Genomic DNA, 26,407 nt, shown 5'->3' on the forward strand with positions numbered 1-26,407 from the left:
AAGTCTAAATCATTCAAATATTTATTATTAAAGAGTATCATGAGACTGATGTTATGAGATCATCATGCCAGATGTTATGAGATGCCTAACCCAATCCCTATGGATTACAATTATAAAAAGACAAGATTTGTTTTAACTTGTTTAGCTGTGGGGGTGGTAATTCTATGACAGCCAGTCCTACACACTGCAGGTGACCTAACACTCTAAAACCATGGTTTCCAGCCAATCACAGGCAATTCTCCTGTGTTGTTCTGTTGCTCTTTATTGAGAAAGCAGATGCAGCCCTCAGCTGCCAGAAGCGGGGCATGCCAGAGACTACTGTCAAACAGCTATGAGCAATTTTTACTGCTTACTTCACACAGGATAAGAAGCCACACCCACTTCCTCAATGCTGAAGTCCAAAAGATGAGGCCTCCCTAGTTTTTCCACACACAAGGCCCCATTTTCCCTAAGTCTTATGGGAACCTAAAGGGGAGGCTCCTTTCCCCCAGAGGGAAGAACCCCCTGCCTTGCAGACCACGTTCCTCACTGTCTTCCTAACACTTAGCCTGATCTCCATCTGGGCCCCTGAACTCCATCTTGTTATCAGAATTTCTTCCCAGGTAACTACTCTAAGACAGCCAGTTGGGGCACTGTCCTTTAGCCCCTTTATGCGGGGACTATTCCTTAGACTGGTTTCCCCATACCACAGGCATCGCCTCCTTTCCTACTCTTTTCCTGTTCTCTGGGGCCAGTTCCTTATTGACCCCCAGGTTCTGCCCAACTAAAGCATCCTGGACTGTCATCTGTAGGGCTCTGTGTGTCCTTCCATGACACCCATCCACAATCTCCTATAGCTGGAGAAGCCAGGAACCTGGGGGTGGAAAAGACTCTTGATAGAAATTGAAGGATCTAGGTCCTAGAGATGACCATCCCCTTTACTCCAAATCCCACCAGTGTTCCTGTCCCTCTACAACTGCTCCAAACCAATTTCCTCCTCCTTCCTTCCTTCCCCTCTAAAGCAGACAATACTGACCTGAAGAGTCTGTTCAGTCAGTGCTGGGGACCTGGCCAGGCTCCTTCAGGGTGTCCGTGGTCTCTTGAAACCCTCTATGGAACAAATTCTGGACCCTCTGGGTTCCCCACTGCTGTCTGGGACTGGAGGCAGGACTGGAGCCTGGTGACAAAAGCCATCATCTGGGCAGTGCCATGATGTTCAACATCTAGTAACATCTGCCCCTGCATCCCAGCCTCCTCACCATCACTGGACCAGGATGGCTTCTCCTCATCGGGTGAGGCTGGCTGTGAGGGACTAGACCAGGGCCTGGATGGGGAGGAGGCTGAAGCCTCGCCCCACAGTTCCTGCTGCTGCTGCTGATGAAGCTAGATGGATGAAGAAGAATGAGGGGTTCCCTCCTGCCCAAGGGCAAGGCCAAGCCCCTGGGCTAGGTACAGAGGGATAGCAGCTCTTGTCAAGTACTTTCTCAGACTCTAGGCACCCTTCCCTCCACTCTATCGCATTAATCTCCTTTCTTCCCATATTTCTCTTCCTGATACCCTTGTACTCACCTGGTGTAGGTAGATGGCATGGAGACTCATCTCAGCAGAAGCAAGCTCTGGGAGCTGGGCCACCTTCTGGCTCCCAGTGCCTCCTGGGGACACACAGCTGGAACACAGTATGCAGAGGTCAAGAGACATGTTCTTTTCCCCCAGAGGGAGGATCAGACTATCGTTCCTCTTTCAAATCCCTTTGCACCCAGCTCCCTCCTTCTGCAGAATCAGCCCCATAGAAGATTCCCCTGCGTCTCGGGTCTCCACCCTTCACCTGGGGTCCTGAGCAATGCGGGAGATGGAGGCAAGAAGGCTGGCTGTGGCGGCAGCTGGGCAGGGGGCTGTGGGGCTCAAGTCCCTTGGAGGTAGAAGCGGATTCCCCAGGAGGTTGGCCAGGAAGGCCTCTGGCTGAACAAGAGAAGAGGAAACCAAAAGGGTCAGAAGAGAGTTCAGGAAGGAAGGGGGGAAAGGAAATCTGAAGAATGAAGAAGAGCAGGCTGGTTGGGCCAGCCACCAGGTTAACACAAAAGTGAAACGGGAAAAGGGGAAGGCTGGGACCAGGGGTGGGAAGGGCAGAAGGGTAGGACAGGTCTGGACTCACCAAAGGTGAGGTGCAGTTGCTGAGCACCCCTGGAGTTGGGGGGCTTCGAGTGGAGGTAGCACTCCAGGCAGCTGCATCTTGTTGTACCCGGCCCCGAAGGTGCCCAAGGAACTTAGAGCTGTTCCCTGGTGGACGCCATTGTGGGTGTGCCAGCGAGAAGCGCATCAAGGAGAGCTCAGTCTTTCCATCCTCTGCACGCTGAGACAGGGAGGCTTCTGTCTGTCCCTCCGAGAGCCACTGTGAGCAACAACAGTCCTTCAAGATGCTAGACACTGAGCCTCTGGGGAGTAGGTGGGACAGGAAATACTGCTCCATGTTCCAAGTGAAGGAAACAGAGCTGAGACAATGACTTCAGGATCATCCAGAAAAGCAGAGGAGCAGGACCTAGGTCTAGACCCAGCTCCCAAATACAGACAGTCCCAGTGCTGTAGATCCAGGCCCCAGGGAAAAGGGATGGCTGTCCTCTCTAAACTTAACCACTGGCCATCCCCCCTCTCCCAGCCTCTGTGAGGCCCTTTGCTCCCATTTACTGCCAGCAACTCTGTAAAGGGTCTACCGATGTCATCTCACTGTCATCCTTACACATCTACACTCTGCTTACTCTCCTTGCCTTCACCTGGTAAAGACACGAAGCCACCAGGAAGTGAAGAGATTGCTCAAGGTCACAGGTAGCAAGCAATGGAGCTAGGCTGAAACCCAGGTCTGCTTTGGGTGAGACAAGCAAACTCCTACCCAGCATAACCCCACAGGACAGAAAAGGGCTCTCACCTGAGGGTGGCCATGGCGCTTCACATCCATAAGGGCAAATGAACAGATGTCCCCAACCCCGGCCACATCCACAGTGAAGTGATGAAAAAAGTCAATAATCTCCAATGCACGAGGGCGAAACCAGAAAAGCAGAAACAGTGGGGTGAGGAGTGGGGACAGGAGCTCCTCCAGGAGAGAGACCTGGGGAAGCAGGAGTTGCTGAGGGACCCCCCCAGTGATCAGGGTTAGGGAGCCCCCAGGAACACTCGCCAGGGCAAGAAGCCTCCAACCTAGGCACTCGGTAGGCTGGAGGTCCCTGTGTGGCCCATTGCCTCTTCCAGCCAGACCACCCAGTGCCGTGTCACCTCCGAGGCGCCTGTGATCCCGACCCTCACCGCTCGGTATTGCAGTAGCTGCGCCATCTGCCCGTAGGCACTGGCCCTGCCGCCAGCGCTGGGATCCTCTGGGAGGTAGTGCATGTGAGCCAGGGCGGCCTGCAGCTGGAGCTGCGGGGGACGCCCCTGGCACTGCTCTTCCGGAATGAAAGACCTGGAGGGCGGGGTTTGGGGTGGGGAAGGGATCTGGGGTTAGGAGAACAATGGGTGGGACATAGAGATGGGGTGGGCGCTAGAGGTGGGAGAGGTTAGGGTTCGCCAGCGGAAAGGGTCTCATTCAGCCCCTGGTCAAAAAAGGATACACCACCACCACCACCACCCCGGGTATGTGCCGTCCCACCTGGCCACGGTGGCTGTCACCCCGAGCGCAGTCATGGTGGTGAGTACGTGTTCTACTGCGAGCACGTCCTCATCATAAATGGTGAGCACCAGCAGCGCTGCGAAGAGCGCGCCAGAGAAAAAGACGAGCTGGCGAGCCAAGAGCGCGCGCAGGGGCGCAGGGGGCTCCGCAGCGCGCAGGAAGGCCATTGCTGGCCTGTACGCGCGGGCCAGGCGCGCGTGCAATTCATGTGGCAGCTCGTTGAAGTGGCGCAGCTGCAGGCGCGCCAGGCGGGACCAGCGGCGCGCCCCGAACGCGCCGGGCTCGCGTCGCAGCAGCTCCACGTGGCTGTAGAAGGCGTGTAGCACCTGCCAGGCCAGCACGAGTGGGCTCAGCGCCAGGTTCACGGCAGCCAGCAGCAGCACTGTGCGCCCCAAGCGCGAGGCCAGGGCGCCCCGCTGGTCGCTGCGCTTGTAGGCATCAGGCAGCTCCCAGCCACCACGGAAGAGCGAAAAGGGACCACGGAAGAGAAGCAGGTCGATGTTGAAGGCCAGGCCGCGGCTGAGGAAAGCCGCACTGCCTCCCCAGGGTAGCGGGCAGCGGGCGGGCAGCAGGCCCTTGTTGGCCAGCGCCACCTGGTAGTTGGTATAACGCAGGATGCGATGGTGGACGTCCAATTCCGTCAGTGGCCGAGGCTGCACGCAGAGCCCCCCGCTCCTCTGCAGCTCCAGAAGGCGGGACTGCACTTCCGCCCAGGGCACGGAGCTGAGCTCCTCCTAAGGAGAAGGGCCTGGTGAGCACTAGCCGTCCTAATTCTACTCCACAGTGATGCCCAAGCTCAATGCACCCTCACGGGCTGCCTACAAACGGCCACAAACTCACCAGTACCAAAGCTAAGCCACTTATCCTCCATCCCCACCTTTGGATTTCTGCCTAACCCTGTGCTAACAGGGCCACTTCCTACTTAGTTCTGTCCTATTCTGAATTGCTCTGCTTCTCATCATCCCTGCCACTCATGTGGCCATTAGTCACTGCTTCCTGGTGACACCATTTAATTCCAGGTGTGGAAGCTGCCTTCTTGGCTCCTTAAGGGCAGGTTTTTCTGAGCCTCCCCTCAGAATGACTGGCCAGTCTTAGGGGAACCTCTCCTTCCCATGTCCAGTATGCTTATCACGTTTGAGCCCCTATCCTCACTACCTACTGCCTGGACAGGCTTTGAGACACTCAGCCACACTCACTCTTAGCCATTTGTGCGGTCACCAAATTAGTCTTCCCATGACTCTGGCTTTGACCATGCCCTAGGGCAACTGTGCTATCAGACCTCATCTGGAGGTCTGTAAACCTCATATTAACCCAGTTTCACCCAGCTTCCCCAGACCAGCTTAGTCAAATCTTTATGAGCCAGCCTTTCCAGCTCATCCCAGTATCTCCCCTTCCCTGGAAGGAATGGGAGAGAAGGAAAAAGAAGGGGGATTGTCAGCAGCCTCCAAGAGGATCAGAGCTCCTACTCTCCTGTCTATTCTGCTGGCCTCTTGACTTTCTCCTACCCTGCACCTGAAGCCTCCCTACTCCCAAGCCTTCTAGAACATCTCCCCTTGCAGTGCAAGAGGGCTGTGCCTACGCCAAAGGCTCTGGAATTTTGAAAGGGAACAAGGGAAGTGGGCCACAGAAGGTATCTTGAACAAAGAACTCAGATTTGGAGGTAGGAGTGGGAGCAAGGAAGGACAAAACCTGACCAGGAGATGGTGACAAAGCCAACAAAGTGGCTTATTATAGTGGTGGTGGTAATCACCCAATAGGCCCTTGGAGGCTCCGTTTCAAGCCAGCAGGTTGATCTCCTCATTGCCTGGAGATGCCTATTGCTTTCCCAAATCCTGAACTGGGGCTTGGAATGTCCTCCCCTCTTCCTGTCCTGACCTTCCAAGCCCAGCTCAAATTCCTCCTGCTCTAGAAAGCCAGGTGACAACTCTTCCTCTAAACACCCATTGTTTTTACCACAAGCATGTGACTATAAGTCATCTTATGTGACCCATCTAAACAAAGGAAGTTCCATGAGAGCAAGGACCATGTCTCCTAAGTGGAGGTGCTCACCACCTACATTACTCTTAGTCCAGGGCAGGTGTCACAAGGCCTTGCCCTTTCTGCTGTCTCCCCAGGTGGTGCTTCCATCCACATGGCCCTTGCTCCTTCTCCTGTGCAACCCCTAACTCCTGCCTCTCTCTTCTGCCCACACTCTCAAGGCAGACATGCCTGTGTAGCTTACCTGGGGGATGTGCAGAGCCTCCCTGTAAAACACCTGGATGTCCCAGTAGCTGAAGAGGTTGCAAACTGAGCGAAGCAACTGGAACAGCCAGAAGCCAGCAGCCAGGACCAGGAGGAAGACCAGCAGGGGGCTGGCATGAATCCTGTATGGGGTTGGACAGGTCGTGGTGGAGAAACACGGGAAGCCCAGAGAGGAGACCGTCATCTGGAGCAGTGGCAAGACCAGCAGGTCTCAAAGTGGGGTCCAGGAAGGCGGATCCCCAAAGGGGCCCTTACAAGTGTCTGCAAAATCAACACTTCTTTGCAAATCACACCAATGCTTTCTGCTCTTTGAATTCTCATTCTCCCGCAAGTGTGCAATGGAGTTTTCCAGAAACCACAAGAAATTTCACATCACACTGACAGCCTGGGGAGTGTGTGCTTGCACATTCCTAGGTTTTAAAGCTGCCCTGAGGCTGAGGGTGTAGTCAGTGGTAAAGTGTTTGCCTAGCATGCCTGAACCCCTGGGTTCCAGCCCCAGAACTACAAAAATAAAGTTAAAGTCCTCTGCTTAAACTTCTAATAAGGTAAACATACATAAATATGAATCTCTTAATCGACATCTACTTGAGCTTCTCCATCAACTTGAAGTGTGTTTTAAAATACACTTAGTCCTGAGATCAAAAATTTTGGGAACTGCTCATCTAAACCATCCTGTCATCTTGACCTAGCCACAGTGTTCACCAACTGTCACTTACCTCTCTGCACACTGGGCTGAGGATAGGATGGCATCTGACAAGCTCACTTTGCTGTGGAATGGCCCAGGCCTTGTGCGGTTATTTGGTTGGTTGGCAAAGAGAACATTGTAATCCACACATCGAAGAAGGAAGGTTGTGAAGCCGACAATGAAAATGAACTGTCTGTGGAAGGTGCGGGGGTGGGACTGTGATGAGCCTGAGGGCAGGTGGGCTTCTGCCCGGCCCACGACCAGGTGGGCCACACACACACACACACACACACACACACACACACACACACGCAGCAGAGCCAGGGCCTGCTGGGGGAAGCCTGGGCTGGGCTGGGAGCAACAGGCATTATGGAGGAAGCAGAAGATAATGCTTGGGGCCAGGGTCAGCTTCTCACCCCAGCTGGAAGACATCCTCCAGCAGGATGCAGGCAAAGCCACTTCGCTGGCGATAGCTGTAGATGTGGCAGTGGTGTTAAAGACACCTGAGGCACAATGCAATGGGCTCTTCTTGAGGACCCTCCCCTCCCACAACCCTTCCCCACCCAAGGGACCCACTCCCTCTGTGCTTCCTCTGAAGACCAATACAAAGGATATCTTGGTGAAGAAGCTGTCCAGGTTCTGAATGTGGTGCCAGGAGCCTAGGCAGGAAGCACAGCGCATCAGGACTGAGCGCTGACCCCTGAGCAATCAGCTCTCCACACCCTCAACTCATGCCCGAGGCCCACAGGGCTGAGCCATGAAGTTCCTAGTTCCCCCACCTATTCCCTGCCACACACTCACCCCGGAGCCCTTCAGGCACATGAAGTAGGGGCTGCTGCTCCTCCCCTTGGAGGGGTGAGTCTTGGGACCCCTCAGGGTCACAGTCCTCCAGCCGCTCATAATCCTGCTCAGGGATCAGAGGGCCTATCCGCAGCCCAGGAGAGTCCTGGGGGCACCGGCGTGAGGGAGGGGGAGTGACAGAGGCCAGGGGTGGGGTGGAGTGGGATCCCCAGGAGGAGGAAGCAAATGCGGGTGTCGATGCAGGTCTTGCCTGTGTTGGGGGGGTAGCTGGGATGGGGAGGGCACTGTGGCCAGGCTGAGAGGCCTCTGTTCCCTGCAGCACTGGGCAGGAGGACCCCAGGGCAGGAGGGAGTGGTGAGGAGAAGGAGCTTCTTGTACGAGGGGTAGGGGACAGAGAGAAGAAGGAGACCCTCCCTCCCCCAGGTCCTCGACGCGGAGGAGTAGGGGGCAGCAGGGGCACGGGGAGCAGGGGCACTGAGCCAGGCCCCAGCTCGCCCCAGTGCCCCAGCCGCCCCCTGCTCCCCCCCCAGCCCATGCGGCTCACCATCAGGCTGCGGCTTCTCTTCTCCTGAGGTTGGAGGGATGGGGCTGTGGCTCTTCCCACAGAGGTCTGTGGAAGTGAGCAGGGACTTCAACCAGGACAATGACAACAACAGTACCAGGTGACTCAGGATGGGCAGGCCTTGGGCGTCCCAGCTCTCAGTCACCTGTGTGATCACTCACACCCCTTGCAGGGCAACCTGGGGCCAATCCTCTCAGGGCCCAGCCCCCATACCTGGGAGAGGTGCCAACTTGGAAGGCAGGGGCTGGGCATGCACTGGGACAAGAAGACAGTCTCCACCTTCAGACCTTGAAGGGGCTAGAGGTAAAGAAAAGAGAGCCACCAAAACAACAAAGCAATAAAGTGGAATCTCATTAAATGATTGTAGGACTTTGAAGCCAAGATGTCAAATCTTCCTTTTTTCTCCTCAGTGCTGGGGATCAAACCCAGGCACTAACACGTGCTGCTAGGCAAGCGCTGTACCACTAAGCTATCTCCCCAGGCCAAATCTTCCATTTCTTAAAATCATATCTCCTCCCTCTACGCCCACCTACAGTTATCAGTAGGAAAATGCTTTAAGAAAAAAAAAAAAGAAAATGGTTTTATTTGCCTGAGGGTACTAAATAAAGGAAGAGGGGAAACAGCCTGAGTTTGCAGCCAGATGGGGGGAAAGCAAGAAGAGGAAGGAAGTGAAGGAAGGGATGGAACGGCAGCTATCTTGGATTTGAAAAGTAGTGTGGGGAGCTTGGAAGTACCATTATGTTTATTCCCTATCCTCTTGAACCTAATGCCCTCTGATTCAAGTACTGATCCAGTTTCTGGGGCCTGAGCAATTTAAGGGCTAAATTGGCTTCAGAAGGCAGCTGGAAGGATAATTTGGGGACCCAGGAAAGAGCTGCCTGAGTGGGGTTCTTGTGGTAACCTCAGCAAGGAAGAGGAGGCCCAGGCAGCTTGTCTGGTGGCTTGCCCAACGCCATTCCTGAGGCCCTGAATCACCAGGTGTCCTACTGAAGCCCATGCCTAGGATGCTGACTCAGCCAGCAGATGCCAGGCCCCCAGGGTCAGGCCCAAGGCCTGAGACAGGGACCAGTATCCATGACATGGAGAGGAACACAGTGGTTCCTAGATTATTTACTGGAGGAGTGTGGAGGTAATCATGGATCTGCCCACAAAGTGAGCCCAGGAGTACCTGTTTTTCTGTGTCTCCTTCTTGGGAGGGGCATTGTTATAGGACTTGGCATAGCTTTATGGCTGAGCAGGAGGCAAAGCTATGAAAACAAGACCTAACTCCTCTATAGGTGGCAAAGTGGAATCCCACATTGTAGGGGGCTAGGAAATTCTCAAAATCTTTCTGTGACACCAGTCAAGATGGGTTATGTGGGGTTTTGGTCTAGTCTGTTCCTCACCTTACTAACATCACTCACTCAGTACCACAGATATTCCATCCTACTTACATCAGGGCCCCTCCCCATACCCCCTGAACTTGTCAGCCCAAGCTCAAACTAATCCGACTGGGTGCTACTCTAAATTCACCCATTGATCTTCCTACCACCATCCTCAATTCGAGTCAGTTGCAGGGTGTGGTGGTGCATGCTTGGAATCCCAGCAACTCAGGAGGCTGAGGCAGGAGGAACACAAGTTCCAGGCCAGCCTCAGCAACGTAGTGAGAACTTGTCTCAAAATTTTAAAAATAGAGAAAAAAAGAAGGGCTGGGAGTGTAATTCAGTTAAATTCCAGACCACACACAAATAAATAAAGGGGGTGGTAGAGGGCCCCTGGGTTCAATCTCCAATGGTGGGAGATATAAAGTCAATTTATTACAGAGGGCACTTTTTCCTGCCAGGTATTTGGAGGGGAAGGGAACAGAGTGAATGAGTCAGACCAACTATCCACCAAGAAGTCACACCCCCGGTGGGAGGAGCAAATATGCAAACAAATAATTACAGCTCTGCTAAAACAGAGGTGCAGTGCTGTTCCCAGTGCGATTGGAACCTCAGCAAGTCGCTCAGACCCCCGGCTGTTTGGGAGATGGGTCTGATGAACTTCAGGACCTCCATACTAGAAGTTCTCAATAATTGAGAAGGAGTGTCCCAGGGATTGCCACACGTGGGGAAACATTTGCATTTTATTTTTTTTATTTTGAGATAGTCATCACTAAGTTGCCAAGGTTGTTCTCGAATTTGCGATCTTCCTGCCTCAGCCTCCTGAGTAACTGGGATTCCAGGCGTGCGCCACCGCATCCGACTCTTGCCTTTCGTTTTTGTTTTTAACTTCCACGGTCGATTTTTGCTCATTCGCTCCCCGCCCCCAGTCCGCCCCACTCCAGAACCAGCGCTGTACACTCCCTAGAGACCCCAGGACTTCTGGACGGGAGACATCTGGAGATCGTCAGGAATATCCATAGGAAAACCGCCCGAGGTCAGCTGACACGTCACTCTGCACATCACCCACGTGGGAGGACTGGCCTCCCTACCACACACCCAGCGGACTAGAGCCCGGGGCAAGAGGCAGAGCCCTTTCCCACTCGGCCCCGCCCACGGCTGGGAGGCGGGCTATTAGACGACCCTATCCAATCACAGTTCCAGAAGAAAGAGGGCGGTCATCGTTTGCTTCAATCATAGCTTGCAGTAAAATTGATGTCTCTTTCCACCAGTCAGCGCCGAGGCGCGAGGAGGCTGTCGGGATGGGGGCTGGAGCCAACATGGAGACCTCGGTGGGATAAGGGTGAAACTGTTGTTGCCGGCTGCTCCGGTCTTCCTGCCCCAGCATGTTGGTGCACTTATTTCGGGTCGGGATTCGGGGCGGCCCTGTCCCAGGCAGAACGCTACCATCCTTTCGATTCCAGACTTTCTCGGCCGTCAGGTAAAAAGGGACAAAGCTGCTTGGAGCGCGAGCCATTGACAGGCCGGCGGGGCGTGGGGCGCGCCGGGAGATGGAGTCCCCGGGCTCGCGCGGGGCCTGCTGGGAGTTGTAGGCTGTGCGGCCGGGGGTGGAATATCACTCCCCAGGGAGTTGGCCTCAATTATTTATAGCTTCTGTCCCGGCGCCAGCGGGAGCCTCCTCAAAGCCTGCGTCTGCGCGTCGGCTGAACCCAGCCGGCTCCGGGTCAGTGGCCACGCCCCTGTCGCACTGCCCACCAGGGGGCGCCACTCCTAGCCCCCGTTCTCCCTTTCCGAATTAATCTGGCAATTTGGACAAAAATAGTTGTTAGAGTCGAGATGTTTCCAAGATTCAGAGTGAGCCGATCGAAAGTGGTTCCTGGAGCTGGAGGCGTTCGGCAGGAATCAGGGGTCTACCTGTAACTCGTTCTTGGTCAAACACTCCACAGGCGTTGGTCCAGAGAGAGGGGTGGGTGGGAAATAAGCAATGATTTGGAAACTACATCCTGCATGTAAATGCTTTGTGAGGAGGCACTGATGCCCTCCATCCTGCAGTGAATAACCTGAGAGTGGAACAGCAAAAAGATCGCCGAGGGCTGCCCGTGGAGCTTTGTCATCTGGAAAGTTCATCTGATTGATGCAGGGAGTGCAAGAGCCCCCGCTAGCTAGCGCTAGAAGTACTGGTGCTGGGAAGCAACCCACCGATTCTTGGCAACTGTGGAGCCCTTCTTAGAGTCTGGAGAAGACGAGAGAAGCTGAAAGTAGCCATGATAAATTATTAAACAGTTTGAAAACAGTCTGTGGGAAAGAGTATGGGTGTTGGTATTATCTAAACCAGAAGGAAACCCAAAGAAAGACATCAAAGAATATCCAAGTATATGTGAGTGCTTTAGTCAGTGATTTTCAATAGATCATGAAATGAATTAGTAATCAGGACCATTTAAAAATGAATATAATATAACAAAATACATATTTAAAAATAATGGAAAGTATTATTTTGTGAAACCTTCCATTTTTGTGTGGCAAACATATATATTTACTGTACTTGGTTGTTTGGGGGCATTGTACTGGATTGCAATGTAAAATGTTGCAGTGGTCAGGCCAGACAGTCCTATATTTCTAATGAGGACATGTGTGTGCACTAAAAACGTTTGCTCAATATCTATGATAATTTTTTGGATTTTTGCTTTCCTGTTTCTTCCATCAGCCAATTTGGGAGTGGCGGGAGAGGGGAGCATCTAGCCCTTTCCCTCCATGCATTGTCACACATGGCACTCTAGGCCTAGGAGGGGAGATAGGGTGATGGAGTGCAATAAGCCAGAAGACTTGGGTCCCTTCCTGGTCCTGCTATGCACAGCTTGAGCATGGCACACTTGGCAGAGTAGAATGAGCCTGGATTCTGGAACCAGAACCAGAGTTCCCCTCTTGTCCTAGTGCTGCTGCCTGGGGACATCTCTGCCTCTGCCTTGTGGCGCTGCATTATACAGACGAGACCCCTCCTGCCTACTCCATGCCCAGCATTGTGGAGTCCCAATTTTAATTCTCAACTCACATGGATTTTTTTCATCATCAATGAGAGTAAGGGCATCTCCCAGGGAGGCAAGTGGCAAAGGCAGTGGACCCTTGTCAGTGCTGCAGAGGTCATATCTGCCATCCCCACTATGAGCAACACAGTGTCCCATGCAGAACAGGAGCTCACCTTGCTGGTAACCTCAGATCCTTACTCATGGAGGATTTCTGGACCTCACCTGCGCCCCCATGTGCTGGTCCTGGGTGCAGCCATCATGGTGAGGCTGTCCCTGGTGTTTCATACTGGGGAGAAAAAGGACCCAGGAAGGGGTTTGCAGAAGCCCTAAGCCAGAAAAGGACTGGAAAAGGAGTGCTGTAAACTAGCTGCCATTATTATGTGCCCTCCAGCCCTGACATGCTGTGATTGGGAAAGGACAGTCCTGGAGACCAGCACAGACCTGGGTTGGTGCCCTTGAAGGCTGAAGGGGCCTTACTGAAGGTGTTGCCTGGGAGACCATGCAGGGGAAGAACACTTTTAAGGTCTGACTTATGCTCAGCCATCGCATTCCTTAGCAGTGTCACTGTGTACACTTGTCTCAGGAGCTGAGAACCTAGCATAGTGTTGCACACCTGTGGCTCCTGCTACTTGGGAGCTGAGGCAGGAGGATTGCTGGAGTCCTGGAGTTCCTGGCCATTCACGACAACATTGTGAGACCTCGTCTGAAAAATAAATCTTTAAAAACAGCCCAGAAGAAGGCAGTGTCAAGAGCTAAAACGAAAAGGAAATTCTGCTTCTAGGAAGCTCAGCCAGAGATCAGGGGTTTGTTGGTCAGTTGAAAGATGGATGACTAGGTCCTCAGCCACCAATGACCTTCTGTCCCTGCAGGTCCCCAGATGGCCGCCTCGGTACCTCCCTCCTCAGGGCCGTGTCCCAGCTGCGGTCACAGCTCCGGGCCCACCTCCCTCAAGCCCTACCAACTCTCAGCCGGAGCCCCTCTGCCTGGTGCTGGGGTGGGGGAGCCTTGCTGGGCTCTGCAGTGCTCTACAAGCACTCCCGCCTCTGCCTTGTGGCACTATGTGAGGCAGAAGAGGCCCTGCCCGCCTGCCCCTCACCCCGTGTTGTGGAGTCCCACTTTAACTGGAAGCTCTTCTGGCAGTTTCTGCGCCCCCATGTGCTGGTCCTGGGTGCAGCCATCGTGGTGAGGCTTTCCCTGCTGTTTCATACTGGGGAGAAAAAGGACCCAGGAAGGGGTTTGCAGAAGCCCTAAGCCAGAGCAGGGACAGCATTCTTTCATCAGAAGCAGCAAATGTTGCCTTGGGGCCCCAGGGTCTGAGGACATCCAGAAGACCTTGGTAGCCTGGTTTGTAGGATAGAGGGATGCAGTGGGGCTGGAAGCCTGGGCTTTAACTCTCAAAGAGGCACTGCTGTGGGAGAGGAAGGGCAGGGTCAGGGCTGGTGAGGGAGAGTGGCTCCTCTCTCTAAGTGTCTGTCTACTCTGCCTTGCCCCCCTCTAGCTGGCATTGGGTGCAGCGCTGGTGAATGTGCAGATCCCCCTGCTCCTGGGCCAGCTGGTAGAGATCGTGGCCAAGTACACAAGGGATCATGTGGGGAGCTTCGTGTCTGAGTCCCGGAAGATAAGCACACAGCTGCTTGTCCTCTACGGCATCCAGGTACTGCAGTGGGGAGGGCCCAGGGCACAGTGAAGCCTTTCTGGGTCCTCCCTAACTGCACTGGCCTCTCTCACAGGGACTGCTGACCTTCGGGTACCTGGTATTGCTGTCCTATATTGGCGAGCGAATGGCCGTGGACATGCGGAAGGCCCTTTTCAGCTCACTGCTTCGGTACTTTAGACACAGGGTGTGGGCTAGGGTGACTGATACCCCAGGGGAGGATCTGGGGTGAGTCGCATCCTGGACCAACATCTCTCTCCTTCCCCCTGCCTGCTGCCCTTATGTCCCACCACCAGACAAGACATTGCTTTCTTTGATGCCAAAAAGACTGGGCAGCTGGTGAGCCGACTGACAACTGATGTGCAGGAGTTTAAATCTTCCTTCAAGCTTGTCATCTCCCAGGTCAGTGCTCACCCCATGGTCTGGCCCAGCCCTGACTTCTGACTGATGTTGGGTCCACAGCCAGTGCTCACTACTGTCCAGGAGGGTGTGGGTGAGAGAACACAGAAGTCTATGGCTGGGAGTTGCCGAGGCAGCGCACAGTCGGCATAGGCTGAAATCCTCCCGGTGGGTGGGTGGCACATGCCTGTAATCCCAGTGACACTGGAGACCGAGGTAGGAGTTCAAGGCCAGCCTCAAGAGTTCAGTGATACCCTAAGCAACTTATTTTGAGACCTTTTCTCTAAATTTAAAAAAGTATAAGTAGAGCTAGGGATGTGGCTCTGTAGGAAAGCCCCTCTGGGTTCAGTTTCCAGTACTAAAAAAAAATCCTTCGTCCCCTAGAAAGCCTTCCTGAGGACTTGGACCAGACCCTTTCCCCGTAGGAGCAGACTCACATGGCCTGCCCGTCCCCAGGGTGCCAGTCTGTGGCCAGTATTGAGCTCTTGCAGTTGCTATTTACTACACACTGACATCTTTCCATTATCCACCCTTCCATCACTCCAGCCTCTGGGTTATGACACTGGCCCATGACTGTCAGAGGGACATATCCTCTTGTGATTCTCGTAGTTCGATTTCTGGAACAGGAAGAGAAGCAAACATCTTTCTGGGGGAAAATGCCATAGTCCATGCCATTCTGACCCAGCCCTTCCTGCCTGCTGGTTGACCCCAGCTCATCCAGAGGGGTTATGTTTAGTGACTGAGGAGTGCCACGTGGCCTCTGGGGTCCTGGGCCTGGTGAGTGAGCATGAGTCCCATGTCCTGCTTCTGCTGCTGGATTGTCCCCCCTTCCTTCTCACAGGGGCTGCGCAGCTGCACCCAGGTGGCTGGCTGCCTGGTGTCCCTGTCCATGCTGTCCACACGCCTCACGTTGCTGCTGATGATTGCCACACCTGCCCTGATGGGCGTTGGCACCCTGATGGGCTCAGGTCTCCGCAAGTTGTCTCGCCAGTGTCAGGAGCAGGTACTGGAATCCCCTGGGTGTCCCCTTAGCTTCCTCCCATTCTCTGATCTGTTCTGTCACTCCTCCTGTTTCCAACCTGACTCCCTGTGTCCCGGACTCAATGCAGGTTGCCAGAGCAACAGGCGTAGCGGATGAGGCCCTGGGCAACGTGCGGACGGTTCGAGCCTTTGCCATGGAGCCGCGGGAAGAGGAGTGAGTCCTGGGAGGGTGGAGCATAGAACCAGAGCGTCTCCCACGCACACCTACCCCTTCCCACACCCGGCCCAGCTGCGTCCTCCCATGCACACCTACCCCTTCCACACCCAGCCCAGCTGCGCCCTAAGTGCCTGGCCTGGCCTCTTCCCAGACGCTACAGAGCAGAGCTGGAGAGCTGCCGCTGTAAAGCAGAGGAGCTGGGCACGGGCATTGCTTTGTTCCAAGGGCTTTCCAACATTGCATTCAACTGTGAGTGGGGCCTGCCTGGGGAGGGGACATGGGTTTGTGGCCAGGGGAGGAGCAGAGATAGGTGAGAGCTGCGCGCCCCTGCCATGCTCCTGGGGCATCCATCAAGCGCCTTCGTTTATCAGGCTCTCCAGCTGATGACACTTATGGGTGACGGGAAGGTGGTGGGTGTGTTATTGCAGGACTGCCCAGAAGGGAGCATGGAGGGGGCGCCTGCCCTGCTTGTTTGCAGAGGAGGAGATCGAGGCTGAGACCACTCTGCCTAGATTCCCCCATCAGCTAGTGACTGAGCAGGGCTAGGAGTCGGGACTAAAGGGCCAAATTCATTTGTTGTCACTTGCCACTTTCTTCCTCACTGTTTGCCCCCTTCCCATACAGGCATGGTCCTGGGCACCCTGTTTGTTGGGGGCTCCCTTGTGGCTGGACAGCAGCTGACAGGGGGAGACCTTATGTCCTTCCTGGTGGCCTCCCAAACGGTGCAGAGGTGAGTGAGGGCTGTTCCCATCCCTAAGATGCCCCCTGACCCCTCCAGTGCCCTGTCTGGCAAGACTCGAGGTGCCAGCATGCTCTGGGGGACTGTAGTCCAGCCCCAGGCCTGCCCAGCTCCCCACCCGTGACTTTGGGCTGATGTTGGGCCCACAACCAAGGCTCAGTGACATCTGGGGGTGTGGACATGGCAAAAGCAAGTTCGTGGAAAGGAGCACAGGCTGGAGGGTCCCAGCCCTCCAGCCGACTCACCGGCTCCATTCTCGAAGGCTGTTGGTATCTTTAGCCTTCCAGGCCACTCACAAGCATCCTTGACAGACTTTTTTTTTTTTTTTTTTTTTTTGTGTGTGTGTGTGTGTGTGTGTATTTAGTTGTAGACGGACACATACCTTTATTTAATTTATTTATTTTTTTTATGTGGTGCTGAGGGTCAAACCCAGGGCCTCACAGGTGCAAGTGCTCTGTCGCTAAGCCACAGCCACAGCCACAGCGCCCCCATGACAGATTTTAAAGATGATTCCTGTGGTGGAATCCACATGAGGTAGATGTCCTTGCCCTTGCCCCGTTGAAGTGCAAGCTTGTGCAGCCATCACCAGCACCCATCTCCAGAACTTTGTCATCTCACAAAAGTGAGACTGAACCCGTTGAGCGCCACTCTCCGGCCTCCCTCCCCAGCCTGGCATCCTGCTCCTGACTCTGGCCACTCTGGGAACCTCACAGAAGTGCAGTCATGCAGCTTCCATCCTTTTGTGACTGGCTGCTTGAGCCTAGAGGGTGCGCAAGTTTCCTCACATTCTGTTTTGAAGCTGATTGGTATTCCCTGGTGGCTAGACCATCCTCCACAAGTTTTTTGGTTTTTTTTTTTTTTTTTTGGTACTAGGATTTGAACCTAGGAGCACTTAAGCACTGAGCCACATTCCTAGCCCTGTTTTGTATTTTATTTAGAGACAGAGTCTTGCTAAGTTGCTTAGGGCCTCACTAAGTTGCTGAAACTGGCTTTGAACTTGAGATCCTCCTGCCTCAGCCTCCTGAGCCATTCCACAAGAGCTGCCCCCATTGTAACCATTCCCTGGGATGAGAAGTGGACCCTCTGCCCCTGCAGATCCCAACATATGTCTTGTCATTTCTCACTGGTCTGAAACTCCCTGCTCCACTTGACCCCGTCTGCCCTGTGAGGCAGCCTGGAGCCCATCAGCCTCCTCAGCCACCAGACAAACCGCAGTCCTGCCAGGCCCTTCCCTCTCCCAGCTCAACATGAGCAGTTCCTACCGCTGCCTTCTTTGCTTTCTCCCACACATGGCCTGCACATAAATACACGTTGTGATAGATAATTAAAGAGTATGTCCTAATAAATAATTAAAAAGTGAAGACCTGTGTTATCTGCAACCACATCACCCGAGGTCCCCCGCATTCTCCCTGCATTGGCCCCTGACTCCTTCCAGAGATGGCGCTCCTGATCTGGTGGTGCCCCTCCATGCCTGGAGTCCTCTTTGTCACTGCTCTAGGTCCACAGTTTCCTGGAGAATCCTTCAGCCCTGAGCTGAGTGCCTTGAGGGAAGTGAGGCCAAACCAGAGAAGGGGTAGGGCAGCTCCCATGCTCACCCCAGACAGAACGCCCATCTTGGCCCCAGACGCACATCCCACAGCACATTCCATCCTCTCCCGCAGCAGCGGGAACCCTGGCCCTGTTTCTGCTCTGTGTTCCCTGAGCCAGCCATGTTCAGACCCTCCGGTTCTGGAGAGCTTCATCCCTCCTTCACTGCTCCCTGGTGGCTTCAGGATCCAAAGATGCTCTGATTGTGGGAGAGGCGGGGCTTGGGGTGTCCACTCTGGCTCCCGTGGTTCCCAGGGCTGGCACCCCGTGCTGATTCACCTGGGCACCCATAAGAAACCCACTGGCTCCCTTAAGAAAATCAGCCTGACCCTGCTCCCAAGGCCCCTTCCCCTTCCTAGCCTGAGGAGTCTCCTCATCCCAACTGCACTGCCCAGCCGGCCATTCAGCAGGATTGTGTAATAGCCACAGGACTGCCCAGGGAGACAGTCTGTGTTGTCCCAAGGGTCCCTGCCTGCTTCTGAAGAATTGGGTCTTCAGGAAGCTGCTGTTTCCTCCCGAGTCCTGTTGGGCCACCAAGGGCACAGGTGACAGTGCTGGGTCCAGAGGGAGGGAGGAGCAGAGCAGTGTAGTCCCCACCTTGCACCCCATCTGAAGTGTTCTTTGGGGCAGAGATGGGGTGGTGCCCAGACAGACCACAGTTGGGGCCAGGACTCACCTGGGCAGAGCACGTGGTCTGCATCCTGCGGCATCCCTGAGCGCAAGGTCATTGCACGCTTATGAGTCATGGGCGTCTTGGATTTCAGTTGCAGTAGCCCCTTTGCCAGGCCCTAATGGCTTCCAGATCTCTGTGGAGCCGTTCTTCCACCTCATCAACAGATAGCTCGCTGGGTTGGCTCTTCCCTGCCAAGGCCTCCCCACTCCCTTTGTCAAGGGCTGAGCCTGACAGAGCTGTGCCCTGGAGGGCTTTGGGGCTCCTCCCACCCCAACCCCAGCACTGGTTAAAGTGAATCCTGCAGGCCAAGAGTCCTGGGGAGTCAGTCTTTCCCCTTCTTAGGAAGGACCCTGAGTACATAGTGGCACACACATCGTCACGGGTCGGCCAGGCCGTTCAGGGACCCGTGACTAAGACTTGACTCATCTTCCCCCAGCTCACAGCAGCCAGCCAGCCCTGTGCCCAGCCCTGGCAAGACAAAGGCCACCCACTGTCTAGACAGATAAACACACAGGCCCATCTTCTCCACATACACACCGGGAGTGGAAATTTTGCCCACAGTAAAAATTTTGTCAGGGAACTTTGGGGTCTCCCCCGAGATCCCCCTGTGGCTGGTGTCTTCTGTTTTCTTTCTCTGTGGATTCTACTTTTTTTCCACATTTTTTTTAACATAAGTCATTGCCTCCCCAGGAGTCTAATGTTAGATGTGACCTCCCCTCGTGGGCCATATCACCTTGATCTCTGTCAAAGGCATCTGTGTCTTCATGGCCAAGGCCACAAGTCATGGGCTCAGCTGGGGCTTCTTCCTCGTAGACTCATGTCATCCCTCACTTTGAGCTGACTTCACCCCGCAGGCCAGGGCAGCATAGAGACTCCCAACTGAGACTCTGGGTCTTCATTCCATGTCCCTTGCTCCTGGAGCCTCCCTCCGAGGACTAGGGTAGACTGACAGTTGTCCTCATGCAGCCAAGGAGGGAAGCAAGGCTTGGTGACCTGTGTCACCGGATCCCAGATGTCAGGGACCTCTCTTGTCGCCACTTCCTCCAACCTCTCCTCTGTCCACAGGTCCATGGCCAACCTCTCTGTCCTGTTTGGTCAGGTGAGTGAGCGACACTGGAATATGGACTGAGTCCCATTTGTCACCTGTGGACGAGCAACTAGAGAGGATTCCTGACAACTAGGTCACATCCTGGCTCCATGGCCTGCAGTGGGGGTACCAGAAATGCTGTCCCCAGACCCCAGCACCCAGGGGCATCCTTTCCTGGGAGCCCCTACTCCCTCCTTAACACAGACTCTGGATTCCTCCACAGGTAGTGCGGGGGCTCAGTGCAGGTGCCCGTGTCTTTGAATTCATGACCCTGAGCCCCTGTATCCCACTCTCGGGGGGCTGCTGCATCCCCAAGGAGCATCTCCGTGGCTCCATCACGTTCCAGAACGTCAGCTTCAGGTCAGCGGCGGCGAGCAGGCACAGGGACAGGCCTTTCTGGGCTGAAGACTGGAGGGGAGCCGGTGGGGTGTTTGGCTGAAGGCCCCTGTGAACGAGGTGCCTCAGGAGGGAGCGGGGCCCCAAGGGACCTGGGAGCTGCTGTGACCAGGGTTCTCTTTGACTCCCCCAGCTACCCCTGCCGCCCTGGCTTTGAGGTACTCAAGGACTTCACCCTGACGCTGCCCCCTGGCAAGATTGTGGCCCTTGTGGGCCAGTCTGGGGGAGGTAAGGGATGCCCCCCACCCTCTGACTTTCTGTGGCAGCCACTTGGAGCAGGGCTGGGAGCAAAAAGAGCAGCAAGACCCCAGCTCTTAGTGGCCCCTTGCCCTGCCCTGGGCCGGGGGAGCTCCCACTGCCATAAGGGTCCCTCTTTCCTTGGACCTTGGCTTCCTCCCTCACAACCCCAAACTCTCAGGAAAGACTACAGTGGCGTCCCTGCTAGAGCGCTTCTACGACCCCACGGCCGGTGTGGTGATGCTGGATGGACATGACCTGCGCACCCTGGACCCCTCTTGGCTCCGGGGCCAGGTGGTGGGCTTCATCAGCCAGGTATGGGCCAGAGGCTAGTGTGGGCAGCATAGATGGGCTCCCCTTACCAGTCCCTCCTCCCGGGCCTCCCCTTCTCAGTCCTCAAGGTCTTTTCTTCCTCCACTCTCCCTCTGCTGCCCCTTAGGAGGCCTCGACTTCTTCACCATTCCTAGTTGTCCTCTGGATCCAAGGTGTCCCTGCCCTGGACATCTGCAGCTCTGCACTGGTCTCCCGGGGCAGGGACACTTTGCTTCTGTTGATAGCAGTCTAAGCAGGCGGGCATTTTAGGATCCTGCAGCAGAGGGGCTGGGATTGCTGGGGGCCAGCACCGACCCACTAAGCCCCTTGAGGGGCACTCTTCCTTTGCGGGCTGGGACAAAAAGCAGGCATCCCATGAGGGCCAGCCCCTCAGGAGAGGGCCAAATGCAATACCCTCCTGCTGCCATCACTGCCAGGCCTGCTGGCCGTGCCACCCAGCCCCTTCCCACCTCTACTTCACAGGGTTCACCCACTTCTCCTTCCCCTTAATGGGCCACTGTGTTCTCATTTAATTGACCTCTGACTTTGAACTTCTGGCTCACCCTAAGTTACCCCTAAGGGATCTAGTCAAACAGAGTCTCACTGGGTAGGGTGGCACACTCCAGTGAGGCTGAGGCAGGAGGATCTCAAGTTTGAGACCAGCCTCAGCAACTTAGTGAGGCCTTAAACAATTTTTCAAGACCCTGTCTCCAAACAACAAACAAAAGGGCTGGGGATGTGGCTCAGCAGCATAAAACACTCCTACTGGGGCGGAGAGGGAGACTTCCTGTAGACACTGTCTCTGTGTCCCCACCCCAGGAGCCAGTCCTGTTTGGAACGACCATCATGGAGAACATCCGCTTTGGAAAACTGGAAGCTTCTGACGAGGAGGTATATGCAGCTGCCCGGGAAGCCAATGCCCATGAGTTCATCAGCAGCTTCCCCCAGGGCTATGACACCATTGTCGGTGAGTTGGAGGACGCCTGCTGGGCTCTGCAAGGCTCCATGGTGATGATGCTCTGTGGGGGCTGGGAAGTCTTGACCCATGTGGCTCAGGCACAGCAGACCGTGTGGGCTGCAGAGACAGGCAGGGCTCCAGAGGGCCAGAGCACCGGACAGGGAGTAAGAGACAGGACTCTGGCCATGCAAGTGATTCACAGAGCCTACCACATTCCAAGCCCAGAGGATGGGGGGCTCTTGCCTCATAACTGTTTTCCCCTCCTCTGGCTCCTGTTTCGTTCTTCTTTTCTTACTGTTTAAAAGTGTCCCCTCTGCCAGGTGTAGTAGTACACGCCTGTAATGCCAGTAGCTCGGGAGGCAGAGGCAGGATGATTGTGAGTTCAAAGCCAACCTCAGTAAAAGTGAGGCACTAAGCAGCTCAGTGAGACCCTGTCTCTAAATAAAATACAAAATGGGGCTGGGGATGTGGCTCAGTGGAGGAGTGCCCCTGAGTTCAGTCTCCCATGCCAAGTTTCTGTTCGCAACTAAAAGGCTCAGTGGTCACTCCAGGTAAACTGGGCTAACTGGGCTGCGCAAAATAACCACACAAGAGACACAAATATGGAGCTAGGATTGTGGCTCAGCGATAGAGCGCTCACCTAGCATGGGCGGGGCCCGGGTTTGATCCTAAGCATCACATAAAAATAAAGGCATTGTGTTGTGTCCATCCACACCTAAAAAATAAATATTTTTTTAAAAAAGAGACACAAATACCTTTTTCTTTGGAGTCACTGTGACAGCTCCTCTAACCTTAAGGGTCTGCAGGAAGAGAGAGAGAGAGAGAGAGAGAGAGAGAGAGGCCGCTCACACACTGACCCCTTTTATTGAGGGAAGCTATTCAAATGAGGCAAGGGGTCAGGTTTCAGGGGGCTGAGTATCTTCATGATGTCCACTGTCAGCAGGTTGACTGACACCTGGGTAGGCCACACCCAAGGGCACAGTAATGTTGTAGGGACAAACGAGGCAAGGCACCGAAGATAGCAGGAAACAGTTTTATTTGGCTGCAGCCAGGTTCAGAGGGTACAGCATGTAAGGGGAGGGGCTCAGAAGTTCGCAATCTGCAGAAGTTCACATAAAAGCAGCTTTTTCTTTCACTGTTCTGAGCATGTTAACTCTTCAAGGACAACACCTGAGAAGGGGAGAGCTTCTTCTCCCCTTTCTTTCCTCCCCCTGCCAGCTGTTACCATGGGCCCATTTGTAACTTAAAAATGTAGACATCTCTGTGAAGCCCAGCTTAAGGCCAGAGGCCTTATTTGCACATTTCTTCAAAATAGTATACTGGATACGTTTGTGAAAAACTAGTAAGGGGGTGCCCAGTACCTGGAGTGCTGGTATCTTCTCGTCCAGTGGCCAAGTAAACAGGGTGACATGAAAATAGGAAGTTTATCTACAACGGACTCTTTTGCTGACAGTCCTAAAATCAGCCATGGTGAAGCAGGCTTTTCTGTGGAGAAAGGGGGTGCCACTTCAGTAAGAGAAGGGGACACACACAAGGCACTTCCATGGAAGATTCTATCCTAAACAGGGCAAGGGGTTATATTACAAAGGAACAGGTGAGCGTAGCTCCACCCATGGGGCTGTAGGGAAGACAAGCCCGGGCAAGAAGACAGTCACTCAAACCCTAGAAGAGCAGGGCAGTCTAGCAGCATGGGTGCCTGATGCCACATGGCCCAGCAGGGGAGTTAACTCAAGTTATGTGTGGGTTGGTCTCCCACACTCCCCTACCCTCCCCCCCAAAAAAGAAGCATCTATCAACATAACAGTTGGTGTCTTGTGCAGGTCTTTCTTCTGACTTCCCAGGAGAAGGCTCTGGTGGTTCAGGGGACATGCAGCAGCACAATAGCATGTTCACTGGTGGCTTGCAGCTTTAGGTGTTCACCCCAGAGGTCTTCTCCTTTCCAACTCTGGGGCTCTGTTTACCGCCCCACATGCTAGATCTGCTGCAGAATGTATCAGCACCTCTCGGAATGGGAAAACTGGACTCTTGGCTCTTTAGTTTGAGCAAGCATCAGCCCCTGGGCTGAGACCTTTCTTTAGCCACCTGTCGAATTCCACCTTGCTAATCTAGCTGTGTCCACATGACTGGGCTCCGCACTGCCCTGAGTGGGGGGCCCGCTGGCATCTCTCCCTGGGTGGTCGCACTGCCCTGAGTGGGGGGGCCGGCATCTCTCCCTGGGTGGTGCTCTCCTGTGCCTCTGAACCTGGCATGTTCCCTGCTCATGTGGGCTTCTCAGAGCTGCCCCCTCACTGACTCAAGTTCCTGCCATCACCTCACGGTTCCTTTTGGCTCACCAGCTGCCACTTCTGCTCTCTTCTGTGGCCTTCAAATGCCGCCATGCCTGGAGTCTCCATGGATCCTAGCAGGTCCCCACAGCAGTGGAGTCCCTGAGGCCAGGATGACAGCTCGAGCTATAGCATCAGGGCAGGGCCACCTGCCTGGCCCAGAGGCCTTGCGTGCTAGGAGGCTCCTGTGCTGACTGCTCATGTTGGTGTGCACATGTGTACACTGCTTTCTTTGCACAGGGATATGGGACCAGGGAGCTGACAGATGACACCCCACCCTTGGAGAGGCAGGACGAGCATTGCCGTGTCAGGGACACTCTGGGGAGGGACCAGAGGGACTAGGGGGAAGTTTAGGAAGGACCCAGTGCCTCTCTGCCTGACACTCCCAAGTGTGGAGCCAAGGATCACTTCAGGCCTTCACCTTATCCTTTTCCTATGCAGGCGAGCGGGGCACAACCTTGTCTGGTGGCCAGAAGCAGCGTGTGGCCATTGCCCGTGCCCTCATCAAGCAGCCCACAGTGCTGATCCTGGATGAGGCCACCAGTGCGCTGGATGCTGAATCTGAACGGGTGGTGCAGGAGGCCCTGGACCGAGCCAGCACTGGCCGCACTGTGCTGGTCATTGCCCACCGGCTCAGCACTGTCCGTGCAGCCCACTGCATCATTGTCATGGCCAATGGCCAGGTCTGGGAGGTCAGTGTGGGCCTGGGGAGTCGAGCAGTGGGTTAGGGTGGCTCTAGCCATGGATGATGGAACAGGCAGCATAGAGAAGCAACTCCTCTGGCCCAGCCCCATGTCCTGGAAGCAGAATCCCAACACATGCAGGTGTTCCTACCCTTGCACAGGCCCTGGCCTCTTGAGGCCTTGGTTTCTTTCTCTGTCCCCTGGCATAGAGGCTCATTAGAGGCTCCCAGGACTAAAGGGAAAAGTAGATCTGTTGGAGGTAGGCGTGGGGCCCAGGGCAGGGTTGGCCACCCAAGGGCTGAGAGCAGAGGCTACACCAGGGACTCTGATGGGACCATTAGGAGCAGATCCTCAGAGAGCTTGTGGGCTTGGCTCATAGACTCATGCAGGGGAGGGGGCTAACGGGGAGAGTCAACGTTCTTCCGTAGTCCTTTGGAGGAGGGATGGGCACTAACAGCTGTGCCCTCAGCAATGGCAGTTCGTTTCAGGTTGGACTGTGTTTTCCAAGTGTCCCCAGAAGATCACTGGCTTAAGTGACCAGGAGCCCAGTGACTGATAAAGGCCAGCCCTCCCAGGACTCTGAATGTGATGCTGTTGAGTGACCCTCAGGCCCTTCTTCCCCCCTTCCAGGCTGGGACCCACGAAGAGCTCCTGAAGAAGGATGGCCTCTATGCAGAGCTCATCCGGAGGCAGGCCCTGGACACCCCACCAACATCAGGCTCACCTCGGGAGAAGCCCAGAGGCCCCAGGAACCACTAGCACAAGTCCTAAGAATGGCCCTCTGAGGTCTGGTTGCTGCCCAGCATCAGGGACAGCTCAGCTGGGGGAGCTGTCCAGGGACTGGGCCCCTGGAGGGCCAGCATACTAGATGTGGCTGTGACTGTTGCCTCTCCACTCACAATAAAGCCAGGCCCACCAGCTGGGCTGGGGGTGGTATCTCTCCCACTCACTCTCACCCCTGCTGCCTGCCAGAGCACAGAATCTTTGGGCTGCACATGGTGAGGCAGAATCCCCAAAGCCTTTCTGCTCTGTCCTCTCTCTGCCCCAGCTCCACCCAACAGCCTGAAGTTGTCTGGACCCCCAGCTCCAGGAAATTTTGAAAATTCAGAGTCCAAGAGTAGGCATGGGAATCCAGACCTGAGCTCTTCCCCATTCCTGCTAGGATCTCACTTCGTAAACTGGGGACTGACTCTCCCACTGGAAAGTCCCTGCTGCCTCTCCGACCCTGAGAGAAAGAGCCTCCCCTTGGTCCATCCTCCATATATCCTCTCTTCCAACCCTCTCCTCCATTACCACAGTCTTAAGATCTGGATTTTACCCACCACCTCCAAGGGGACAGATGCTTAACAGGGCCCACATGGGTTGGAGTAAGAGGGGTGGGACACTATTACTGTCCCTGCCCTGTGTGACTTGAGTCTTTGACCTGGTGAGACGGTGAGCCAGCCTCCTGCTTGAAGGAGACAGGGGCCTGCAGCACACCCAGCATGCTCAGTGGGCCCGTGGTGCCCACGGGGAGCAGTTGGTACAAAGCCATAGGGAGGCTCATGGAGGACGTGGCTTGGGGCCTCACCTTGGAAGGGGATGGATAAGCCAACAGCCCTAGTGACGTGCTTATGGCCCCAAAGCTGTGAATGAGACAGTTCTGGGTCCCAGCTGGCTTCTAGGGGTCTAAGAAAGACACTGTGAAAGGCTCTTGGACTGCAGTGGTGCCCAGAACCAAAAGCAGTCAGGACCTTATGGTGCTGCAGATGTACCAGTCCTCCTCATCTACTCCCAGGGCTGGTGGCCTCCTGCCTTGATGCTGCCCTTGTCTCTTCCCATTAAGGGTCTTCCTTTGTCTAGCCATATCCAGA

At 54.9% G+C, this 26,407-nt stretch overlaps 2 protein-coding genes across 2 annotated transcripts; one reads left to right on the top strand and one right to left on the bottom strand.

Moving 5' to 3' along the window:
* Positions 1 to 241: 241 nt before the first annotated feature.
* ATG9B (autophagy related 9B) lies at positions 242 to 7,908 on the bottom strand (the record flags this gene model as incomplete). Its single annotated transcript, XM_081284006.1, has 14 exons — positions 242 to 853; positions 1,016 to 1,156; positions 1,239 to 1,362; positions 1,549 to 1,645; positions 1,805 to 1,938; positions 2,132 to 2,368; positions 2,900 to 3,079; positions 3,274 to 3,427; positions 3,614 to 4,368; positions 5,856 to 5,997; positions 6,592 to 6,753; positions 6,977 to 7,041; positions 7,176 to 7,219; positions 7,362 to 7,908. 13 exons carry the CDS (start codon positions 7,906 to 7,908, stop codon positions 1,029 to 1,031), a joined length of 2,769 nt encoding a protein of 922 aa, XP_081140132.1. The 3' UTR covers positions 242 to 853; positions 1,016 to 1,028.
* A 2,656-nt stretch (positions 7,909 to 10,564) lies between these two features.
* ABCB8 (ATP binding cassette subfamily B member 8) lies at positions 10,565 to 25,509 on the top strand. Its single transcript, XM_081286298.1, has 16 exons — positions 10,565 to 10,764; positions 13,177 to 13,489; positions 13,806 to 13,961; positions 14,038 to 14,132; positions 14,258 to 14,363; positions 15,202 to 15,363; positions 15,470 to 15,555; positions 15,710 to 15,807; positions 16,183 to 16,288; positions 19,623 to 19,656; positions 19,868 to 20,004; positions 20,174 to 20,268; positions 20,459 to 20,592; positions 21,409 to 21,556; positions 24,313 to 24,563; positions 25,185 to 25,509. Exons 1-16 carry the CDS (start codon positions 10,670 to 10,672, stop codon positions 25,311 to 25,313), a joined length of 2,145 nt encoding a protein of 714 aa, XP_081142424.1. The 5' UTR covers positions 10,565 to 10,669; the 3' UTR covers positions 25,314 to 25,509.
* Positions 25,510 to 26,407: the final 898 nt, after the last annotated feature.

The sequence above is a fragment of the Spermophilus citellus genome (assembly GCF_964194105.1).
Source record: "Spermophilus citellus genome assembly, chromosome: 3".
NCBI lineage: Eukaryota > Metazoa > Chordata > Mammalia > Rodentia > Sciuridae > Spermophilus > Spermophilus citellus.

Coding starts and splice junctions, on each gene's coding strand:
- ABCB8 (XM_081286298.1), top strand. CDS start 10,670: ATGTTGGTGCACTTATTTCGGGTCGGGATTCGGGGCGGCCCTGTCCCA. Junction 14,364..15,201: donor TCAAGCTTGTCATCTCCCAG/GTCAGTGCTCAC, acceptor TCCTTCTCACAG/GGGCTGCGCAGCTGCACCCA. Junction 15,808..16,182: donor TTCCAACATTGCATTCAACT/GTGAGTGGGGCC, acceptor CTTCCCATACAG/GCATGGTCCTGGGCACCCTG.